Below are 11,450 nucleotides of genomic sequence, written 5' to 3'. Positions count from 1 at the left end.
TTGGGTGTATTATGTAGATCTCTATGCAGACCGTCACATATGGGTTTCAATCTATCTGGATCACCACTTCATATTATAGTACCTATAAATCAGACATTTTGAATACACCAGAGAGAGTTTAATTAATTTTGGTCTTGTGGACAACAAGTGGCTTTCAGGTAGTGTTGGGTTAAAATCTGCAGTAGAGGTGTAAATTTAATTTTTTATCGGGTGTATTTATAGTTTGTGTTTTGGTGTATTATGCAGATCTCTATGCAGACCGTCATATATGGGTTTCAATCTATCTGGATCACCACTTCATATTATAGTACCTGTAAATCAGACATTTTGAATACACCAGAGAGAGTTTAATTATGGAAAAAAAATTTACTTATAATTGGATCAAATATATTTACACCATGTGTTCAATTTCTTACAAGAGTATATAACAGTTACATTAATCAGTGACAATATCATTAGAATCTATCTGACAAAATGGACTCAATAACAATGAGGATGGCCTGGACAGTCTTATTGCATCACTTCTCCTCGCTCATATTTCTGAATTTCTCACTCAACAGATGGGTTGCACACTTTAGGTTCTTGATTTGCTGTAAACAAAGCAAAATTAGAGTTAGATATATTTCTATTATGAAAAACTGATTTGATCGAAGACATATATTTGTTCTTACATTTTTTTTTCAGCTTGGTTTCTACCTGCCATTTTTTCTGAAATGAAAAATACACCCATAGATATCAGTAAGATACACCCATAGATATGAGTCAGATACACCCATAAATATCAGTCAGATATCACTCAAATACACCCAAATAATTACAGAAATACACCCAAAGAATTACAGAAAATACACTCAAACGATTACAAGAATTCACCCAAACGATTATAGGAATACACCCAAAGGATTTAAGAAAATACACCCAAAATTCGTTGAAGTACATCTTATGCATAATTTAGAACTCTTTCTCTTTCTCCTCCTCATCTTCTGCTGCTTTTTCTTCTTCTTCAAAAACGATTTTACCATGAAAAATCGAAAAAAAGAAAAAACAGAGAGAAAAGACGTAAATGAAGAAAAAAAAGAGGAAAACGAGGAAGAAGAACGTACAGAAACGAAAGAAAAGGAGGAGAAGAAGAAGAGTAAGAAGAAGAAGAACGTGCAGCAAGAAGAAGAAAAAGAATTTTAGAAACCATGAAAATAGAAAAAAAAACGAAGAAGAAAAAGAAGAAGAGGAGGAGGAAGAGGAGGAAAAGGACGAAGAAGAAAAGAAGAAGACGACGAAGAGGAACCGTTTAAGTGGGGCGCGTGTAGTTACGCTCCATTCAAAATGAGTTTATGCGCATGTTAATAAAGTTTGGACTGATAACTTGTAAAACTTGTACGGCCTTTTTACTTGTATGTGTAACAGACCCCGGTACTTAATTAGTGTTGCGATGATATGTCTTGATTAAAGAATCTAAAAAGAATACGTAAAACGGAGTGTACATAAGTTGCTGTATTAGGACAATTTAGGGAATATTATATAATGATTACTGTCACACTTCAAAATCGTACATTAGTCATAGGAAGTGATGGTAAACAAACACCCAACTAAATTAAAGTTTCCAGGATCACATAATCAGAATTTAGCCATCAAAACCGCTTCTCCTAGCACATGCCCCTCAATGGCTTCCAACGTTTTCTCCTTTGTCACCTGTTATTAACCAATTCACAAAATCAAATCAAATCAAATATGATCATCAACTTCTTTCTCACGTAATAATCTATTCCTTGAGTGAACAAGTCACACATTAGAAGATATTTTGAACTAATTTACTCTTAATGCATATTAGCATGTAATTATTATATTCAAGTTATGATAAAATCAAAAGCACATATGTAACCAATAAATAACATCAAAATTAAAATCGCTACACATACCTTGTTACCAAGATTTAGCTCATCATCCAAAGCATATAGTTTAAATTGGAACCTATGGCCATGTGTGGGTAACCTAGGTCCACGCCAGCCAGGAACCTTCCAATCATTATTCCCTTCCTTAATCCCTTTGTAATCCCCACCCATTTCCTCTTCCTTGCCGGAAAATCCTTCTGGCAAGCCCTTAACTGTAGGTGGGATGTTCACCACAACCCAATGGGTCCACGGAACAATGGGTCCATCCGGGTCGGGTGCATCGATATCCTCAACAACCAGTGCCAGATATTTCGTTCCCTCTGGCAGGTTGTACCACTCTAGCGGAGGGGAAATGTTCTTTTTTGCCCCTTGGCCTTCATCAGTATGGTGCCTTGGTAGCCTTCCTTCATTGCTTATTGTTGGTGATACCAATTTGAATTCTCCACTGCCATCACTAGCCATAGTTACAAGACAATTTTGCTTCTTTGTTTTTTCTTAATATATTTTGATGGATCTTTGTGATTATGAGCATTTTGAGATGAGGGTTCTTGCTTATATATAGCGGGAGTTTTTGTCTGACACATGGCAAGAGTGTCTAGTAGAGTCCAGAGAGATTAGTAAGGTAGTGGGGATAGAACACATGTCTTGACACGTGGAGGATGCTGGAGCATTCTAGTTTCTATACGAATATTGGAGGCTCTATCTGTTGGTGAAGCACTTTTTGAGTACTCTTATCTGTTTAACATAGAATTAGTCCTATCCATCCATTATTTTAACAAGCGGATCAAATACTCGCCAAAAAAAATTTTGATATGAAAATAAAATAAGTGATATATTTTAATATGGTAAATTTTGGTGTTTTTTAAAATTGTGGGAGTACACAAATCGAACTTTTCGATTTGTGTTGAAAAAGTTGAAAATTTTTTTTAAAAAAATTGAAAAAATTCAGAGTACACAACTCGGACCATGCGAGTTCTTTAGTCATGAAATTTTGCTTCACAAATCGCATTGTTCAATTTGCAGTTGATGGAATTTGAAATCTGAAACATGAAATTCGGACCCTCCGTTTTGTTTGTTCTAGATAATTTTTTTTTTACATTCTGAGGAACACAACTCGCAGAATCCGAGTTCTGCTTTCTCTGATCCCACAACAAAGTGAAGCACTCCTCCTCTCCATACGCGAGTTCAACACTTCTTTTGATTCCATATTCAAATTAAAAACTCCATTATGTCATTGTGTACCTCTTGTTTGTCTTGGACACAAAAAATTCGCTTATCTAAGCATATATTTCCTTTCTGGTTTTGCTTAATTTTTTTTTGGTCTGGCAACTTTGTTTTGGTATGGGTCAGATACTTTTTTGGGTTTTGTTTGAATTTTTTCTTCCAAATTTTTAAGATAAATATCTGATGGGCTATGCCCAGAAAATTCATTGTAGAAATGGAGCCGAATTGACCAAAAGGCCGTTTTATTTTATTTTCTTCCGGGGAGATTGAAGGGTGGTTAAGCACTGACAAGCTTAGTTAGAAGGAATATCATCCACTTTACAACCGAAAAAAAAAAACAAGAAGAAGAATATCATCGACTATTCCACTTAAATATCATTACAATATTCAACATAATTAATTCTCTCTTGTATTATTTAAATAACAATTCATTAATCTTAAAATCGATTGATTTGGCGGTGTATATATATATATATAGGTTGAAAAGTTTGTTACAAACTTGATCTACAGAGCGAGAAAAATATCAATATTGGTTTGATCGGTGACTCTGAATACCATACTTCTTTTGACATTGCCATTAGGACTAGAGTGCAAAGGGACCAATCAAAACATAGCATACAACACCTCACNNACAATTCTGCCGAAATATAAGGTACAGATCAGAGTTTAAAGATATGCTATGTGGCAAAATATAAACCATACATTCTAAAGTTACACTTTTCATTTAAAACCGTAACCCTTCACAAAGAAAAGCGTCACCTAATGGAAAAAAGTAAATTAGAAGATTTAAGAGAAGAAATAATTAAATTATCAAAATTAATAGATCAAAAATTAATGATTTTAACTAATGTTAATTGTAATGACACCGAATTCTTAAAATCAATACAAAACGATTTTTCTCAAAATCTTTATTTTACTATAAGTTTTATTGAAGGATTTCAAAAACCCGAAAAAAACTTATTTTTCACATGGAACTTCTAAAAAATGCTACCATAGAAATGATTCCCCACATCTTTATCATACTTTTAACCCACAATTAAATTCTATAGTAGATATGCTTGAAGAAATATTAATATCCATAAAATTTCAAAGAAATAAGGAAAAAGAAAATCCCAAAGAAGAAAAATTCCAAAATATAATCAACATAACAGACTTAAAAGTAAAACCACCATTGAAATTATGAATATTGAAGAAAAATTAGAAGAAGTTACAATGCTTTTTAAACAATTAAAAATGGCTCAAGAAAATAATATTATGAAACATGGTTTTCAAATAGAAGAAGAATTAGTAAATTCTGAAAATATAGAAAATGAAGAACACATTCTAGATTATTCAAGTGACGAAGAACCAGCAATTCCAATACAAGTAAAAAATGAAGTTGGAACATCTAAGGATAATCAATCTCAATTTAAATGGGAAACAAGTTTTGATAATTATGCTTTTAAAAAAGGGTTTACAAATAAAGATTCAAAATATACAAAAATACCATCAAAATATGTTCCTAAAATCCAGGAAATGGAAGGAGAAAGAATGCTCGATTTAGACTGTAAAAAGAACGAAAAAGAAATTTTCGAAAATTGGTTAAATTCCTTTTTATTAGAAGCCTTTACTAATCCAAAACTTAGTGAATTGTCTGGAAGAGATATTTGGAATTACATAGGATTTCATACTAAAGGAACTATAAGAGATTAGATGACATCAATAGAAAACCAAATAATAGAAGAATTAGCAACAAAAACTACAGCTTATGATAAGATATTATATATAATGATGATTCTATATAAAGAATTTTTTGGAAAAAATATTATAGATCATAGACAAGAAGTTTATAATAAAGAATATCAAGAAGCAAAAAACTATTTAGCTAATAATATTCAGATATATGATCTATGTAATGTAGAGTCTTATATATGTGAATATAGAATACATTATTACAAATTAAAAGAAGAAGATAAAAATCATTATCTTAGTATGTATATAACAAAATTTCCATATCCTGCTAATGAATTTATAATGGGAAGATTTATAAGAGAAATAAATAGAGGAACAGTTGAAAATAACTTTGGTGGAGCAACCTCTGCAATAAGAGAGGAAATAAAAGAACATTGTATGCAAGAAGCAACTCAAAAAAGATTTACAAATATAATTAGAATTTGCTGTCAAGATAATGAAGAGATACCTCAAAAATATGGTCTTAATAAAAATTTTCAAAGAAAAAGAAAATACTATCCAAACTGGAGAAAAAAGAGATATTTTAGAAAGGAAAATAATAATAAAAACAAAAGACAAAGAAATAACTATTGCCCAAATAAAAAAGAAAATTGTAAATGTTGGTATTGCCAAGAAGAAGGACACTATGCAAATGAATGTCCGAAAAAGAAGGATAAAAAGGATCTTACTAAACAAATAGAAATTGCTAAGTCTTGTTTCATGGAACCTTTAGAGAAATCTGATGATAACTTAGACTATATTTTTGAGTATGTCTCGGAAACAGACTCAGAGACTGAGTAATAATGCTACATTTATTACTATAAAAATAACAGAAAAGTTTATAAATGCTTTCATAGATTCTAGAGCAACACAATGCTTTGCTAGTTCAAATATAAAACTTGATTGGAAAAAATTAAAGAAACCATTAAGAGTTAGAATAGCTGACAAATCAATACATAAAATTGACCAAAAAGCAGAGATGGTTAAAATTTTTATTCAAAATTATAGGTTCATTATTCCATCTATATATATGTTAGATTCTGGAATGGATTTTATCATAGGAAATAATTTTTTAAAGCTATATCATCCATTCATTCAAGAATTAACATATATAGTTTTAAAAGCTCTACACGATTCTTCAATAAATCAAAAATTAAAACGTATAAAAATACCGACTACTACTATAGATAAGATCTTAAAATTTAAAATATTTTCTATATTAGAGACATGTTATTTAAATTTATACTTTCAGATAAATATCCCAAAAAATAATCTTGAAATAAAGATAGAAGAACTTTTGAATGAAATTTGTGCTGAAAATCCTTTAGATATTAAAAATACAAATAACGAATTAGTAAGTATTAAATTAAAAGATTCTACAAAAGAGATAAATGTTCCAAATAAAATTCCTTATTCCGCAAGAGATAGAGAAGAGTTTTCACTAGAATGTAGGGACCTTTTGGAAAAAGGAATTATAAGATTAAGTAAAAGTCCTCATGCGGCTCCAGCCTTTTATGTCGAAAACAATAATGAAATTAAAAGGGGAAAACGAAGAATGGTTATTAACTATAAGAAGATGAATGAAACAACTATTGGTGATGCTCATAAACTTCCAAGAAAAGATTCTATTTTAGAAAAAATCAAAGGAGCAAGCCCCAGGTATTTATCAAAGATTTATGGAAGAAAATCTAAAAGAGTTAAATGAATTTGTTTTAGTATACATTGATGATATACTAATTTTTACAAAACAGGATAGAGAAGATCATCTTCAAAAATTATTAATAGTTTTAGAAAGATGTAAAGAAAAAGGATTAGTTCTTAGCAAAAAGAAAGCAAGAATAGCAAAACAAGAAATAGAGTTTCTTGGATTAATTCTATCCACTCAAGGAAAGCTAAAACTTCAGCCAAATGTCCTAGAAAAGGTAAATTTATTTCCTAATAAAATAGAAGATAGAAAACAATTACAAAGATTTTTAGGTTGTATAAATTATATTTCTGATCAAGGATTTTTAAAGAATATAACAGAATACACTAAAAGCTTATTTCCAAAAATAAGTACTAAAAAAGAATGGAAATGGGATGAAAAATATAGTATGCAAATTCAAAGGATTAAAGAATTATGTAAAAAACTTCCAGAACTTTATATTCCAGAAGAAAATGACTACTTAATAGTAGAAACAGATGCTTCAGACATAACCTGGTCAGGATGTCTAAAAGCTAAGAAAGCTATAAAAAGTTTGAAATAAGAAAAAGAATCACTAGATTCTAAAGATTCCCCAAAGGAATTACTTTGCAGGTATATTTCAGGGACTTTTACTCCAACAGAACAGAGATATACCACTCATGAAAAGGAAACTCTAGCAGCAATTAAATCTCTTAAGAAATGGAAAATTGATTTACTACCCAGAGAATTTACATTAAGGACAGATTCAAGTTACCTAACAGGTTTCATACGATATAATTTAAAAGTTGATTATAATCATGGACGATTGGTAAGATGGCAATTATTTTTGTTACAATATCCAATAAAAATTGAATATATTAAGGGTGACAAAAATGTTATTGCAGATACATTAACAAGAGAATGGAGTTCGTCTACAACGCATTAGATCAAGAAATTCAAAAATATGAGCAAGAGCTCGAAAAATGCAAGCATTGTCAGCAAATAAAGACACAGATCCAATCTCTCAAGAAGGCTATTGAAGCAATGAAATCAACACAACAAGCAAAACCATCAGAGTTTAGCAAGCTAAGCATGGTGGACAAATCAGGTGAAGAAAAAATTTCAGAAAATAAAATAATTGCTGAAATCATTAAAAAATCCACCCAAGATAAAAAATATTATGTAATTTATAATGGCCCCATGAAAGGAGTATATGATGCCTGGGAAAAAGCAGCATCATTTTTGATAAAAGACAGAGAAGACCACAAGTGCCAGCTATGTGCCTCAGAGATATCTGAAGAAAGCAATAATGAAACGGAATCAACTCACATGATTAAGGAAGTAGACAATGCATCAGAGGGTCACATGATAAAAGAAGAGGACAGTGCATCTGAAGCATCTCTCAACATTATTGCATAGTGACGTAAGCACTTAGGTCATAGAGCACCAACAATGTAGCTGGTGCAAGAGAACAAACAATGACGTAAGCAATGACGTCATAAGAAGGGTAAGGATGGGAATTGTCCATCAAACCCAACTATTATAAATAGGTTGCTTAGGCAATTGTAGAAGGATCAGACATTAGAAAGCAGGAGGCTAAGAGTACTCATATGCTAGGAGAGCAAGGAGGAAGCTGCCAAGGCGATTCTATAGTCTGAAGAAGAATTCCCTTAGGGAAAAATAATTCTAAACTCCCCTCTAGAGTTAGCATCTACAATCTCCCCTCTGGAGATAAAAACACCTTATGTAAAATATACTAAATAAAGGAAGTTTTTCTCTAAAAAGGTACATCTTCATCCTAGTCTTTCATTTATGAATTATTTAGAAAGTTTAGAATTAACAGAAGAATCTGATTATTATAGATTAACTGCTTTATTAGATAGTGAAAAACAGGCTGTTCTAAAAACAGAATTAAATCTTAAATCAAATGAAAATTAACAAAATCTCTTAAAAGAAGTTTTTAATAGAAAAAATATAATTATACTATGAAAAAATTCAACTTGAAGCCCCTATAAAGATAAAATCCGCTAATGGAGAACTTGAAATAGTTTTGATAAATGATGAAGAATTGAGTAAACAGATTGAGAAAATTAAGGATCAACAAAAAAGATCTAAAATTGGATGGATTCATATTAGTACTATACAATTCTTAATCAAATCTACATATATGAAAGGAATTAATTCACCAATAAGCTTAGCAATCTGTGACAAAAGAATTACTGATGACCCAATAGATCAAATAATCGGAATTGTTCATGAAAACCTGGCAAATGTAAATGTTAAATTCAACGCCCATCTTGGATATGCTATACCTTTATCAACTGAAAACCTTGGCAGATCTATAAGTTTGGCTTATAAATTTCACAGAAAGAATCTAATGGAACAAAATGATGAACCATTTTCGATTACATATGCTATAAATTATGCTTTAACAAATAGCCATCATAGTATAATATTTAAAAACAGTGAAAGAATTTATGTCGATGAATTATTTCAGAAAATTGTAAAAACAGAAATACCAAAATATAAAACTATTGAAAACCCAGTTCTATTATTAAAAGAACCATCAGAAAAATTAGTTTCATCGAATTTTTAAATAAGAGAATTTAAAATTAATAGCCCTTTAAGTTTATCTAAGTTAAAAATTAAAGAAGAAAATTCTGAAATAAAAGAATTAACAAAAAAGGTCGAAAAGTTAAATGAAACTCTAAACACTAAATTATGACAATAAATAAAGAAGAAATATACGTAACTTATCAAGACAAGAAACAAGAGCTCTTTGAAAGAGAAAATCGTTTAAATTATTTACAGTTTTCTGAAATAAACCAAAGAGCATTTAAAGCTCTAAAAATAATCTATGACAAGTTGAAAAGAGAAGTTGAAGAGCTAGAAAAATTAATAGAGTCTCTAGAAAATAGTGATGAATCGATGATAGAATTTGCAAAAATTCTAAGATAAATAATGAAGCATACAAAGATTGAAAGACCAGAAAACAAAATAAAAAGAAAAAGGGCGAAAAAATTAAAGAATAAAATAAATGAGCATAAAAGGGAATTAAATAATCTTCAGTTCGAAATTAATGATCTTATAATAAAAAGGATAGAAATAAGAATAAATATAAACAAGTTGGAGTTAAACTTAAAAAATTTATAAATGCCTGAAAAATCATATTATGACTTAAAAGAATTAAAACTGTTGAAAGAAAAAATGGAGAACGAAGTTGAAAAATTAAAAAGATATTTAGAAACAACAGAAAGTATAGAAATAAAAGAAGTTTTTGAGGATTTGAGAAATTATATTAAAGAAAAAGACAAACAGATAAAAGATTTTATATACAATAATCCATGCAAAAAAGAATATTATAAACTAAAACAAGATTGAAAAATTACAAATGAAATCAGAATTACAAAAACTAGTAACAGTAGAAATGGTCAATACTTTTATAAATTTATTCGAAGCAAAATATGAAAGGGTTAATAGATTTTTAAAAATTGGTATAAAAATTGGTATCAGAGCCAAGTTAACGATTAAGGGTAACACTTTCTCTTTAAGCAACACTTTTTAGTGACACGCTTTTTTGCCACAAAAGACAAAAATCTGTAAAAATGCATCTTTACAATAGATGACACCTTCTGCCAAAACAACATAATCTAACATGTCTTCATGCTAGACCTACTTGGTGTTACAAAGTTTATTAATACCATTTGTGTTTTCTGTTTTCTCCCTCAAGCAATTTGATCAAATTCTAGTTTACCGTCATTGTTTCGTTCGATTATTTGTCTAGTATATAAAAAAATATTGATCAATTTGTTAATTTTTTTGTTACGAATTAATTTAACCGATTCAAAAATTATTAAAACCAATATAAAGTATCATTTAAAAATGGATGACAACATAGATATCAAACTCGGTCTCATTCAGTCGGTGAGATTGGTCACCAATTCGAATTGGATTATCATTTGAACCAATTAAATAATTAATCCAATTAAATTTAGTCAAATTTAATAAAATACGATTTAAATTGAGATTTAACTTGACTGTCTAGATTTTTATTTTGTGTGCTTAAAGATAAAAATTTTGTATAAATGTATTGCCATATTATTAAGTATTTTGATTTAAGTTTATTTTTTTCTAAGAGGTGTGTTTTGACCCGACCCGCCAACAATCCGAGTCCAAGCCCGAGCGGACGACTTGACGGTCACATTACCCGAACAAGGAGGAAACATATTTTTCCCTTCTCACCACGTGGAGCCTGAATAGTTAGCAGAAGTTTTCAGAAAAGTGAGTCTGATCACAACGGGCCCACCTGAGTACAGACTATAAGAGGAAAGGGACTTACTCCTCTCCAGAGGTACGTCACCTACTCTAACCCTAATAGCTGCCTTTTATACGGACACTAACTTGAGTGTTAGAGTCCTTGCAGGTGGCCCTACCATTTCCTCAACTCGGCGACTCGGAGGAGCCTCCATACCAGAATCCATCCAGGACCAGTCCCCCGCAACCTCTTTACTCCAGTGATCTCCGTACCCGACCCATTTGGTCCAAGTGCAACCGAATAAGGTGGAATAGAAATCAAACTCGATCAAATCCGGTTAAATTAAAAAACGTTTTTTTTTTTTTTTAGTGCAACTAGGTATCTTTTAAAAATTATCTATTATTTAGCTTTTAAAAGAAAGAAAAACTAAAAAACAAATAACTTCCCATAAAAAATAAATAACTTTCTATAAAAGTAGATATTTAAATTAATTAAATAATATTATTTAAATCAAAAAATTGACTAAATGTTAAAAATTTAAAGGACAAGTAACATTTCTCTTTTTTTATATATGATTTTTTTATTAAATGTATTACGTAAATAGAATTAAATTATATTTTAAAATTAAAAAAAATATTTTATTAACCATAATATATTTTTTTCTATGATTGTTATTTTTATTTTTTTATAAATACTTAAAAAATATAAT

The 11,450-nt window shown here is 30.0% G+C and overlaps 1 protein-coding gene and 1 long non-coding RNA gene across 2 annotated transcripts; both read right to left on the bottom strand.

Annotated features, from left to right (window-relative positions):
- On the bottom strand, window positions 344–720 carry LOC110269001. The gene is made up of 2 exons (XR_002357832.1): window positions 672–720; window positions 344–590 (listed from the first exon to the last, which is right to left on the bottom strand). It is a non-coding gene; the product is annotated as an uncharacterized LOC110269001 (long non-coding RNA).
- Window positions 1,478–2,427, bottom strand: LOC107628477 (UPF0098 protein CPn_0877/CP_0992/CPj0877/CpB0906). The gene is made up of 2 exons (XM_016331130.2): window positions 1,917–2,427; window positions 1,478–1,689 (listed from the first exon to the last, which is right to left on the bottom strand). Exons 1-2 carry the CDS (start codon window positions 2,349–2,351, stop codon window positions 1,615–1,617), a joined length of 510 nt encoding a protein of 169 aa, XP_016186616.1. The 5' UTR covers window positions 2,352–2,427; the 3' UTR covers window positions 1,478–1,614.

The sequence above is a fragment of the Arachis ipaensis genome, chromosome B02 (genome assembly GCF_000816755.2).
Source record: "Arachis ipaensis cultivar K30076 chromosome B02, Araip1.1, whole genome shotgun sequence".
Taxonomy (NCBI): domain Eukaryota; kingdom Viridiplantae; phylum Streptophyta; class Magnoliopsida; order Fabales; family Fabaceae; genus Arachis; species Arachis ipaensis.
This window is presented reverse-complemented; position numbering and strand designations above follow the sequence as displayed.

Bases quoted from the DNA above. Each gene is read 5' to 3' on its own strand.
- LOC107628477 (XM_016331130.2), bottom strand. From the start codon at position 2,351: ATGGCTAGTGATGGCAGTGGAGAATTCAAATTGGTATCACCAACAATA. The intron at 1,690-1,916 runs GTATGTGTAGCG...GGTTAATAACAG, and splicing joins AGCTAAATCTTGGTAACAAG to GTGACAAAGGAGAAAACGTT.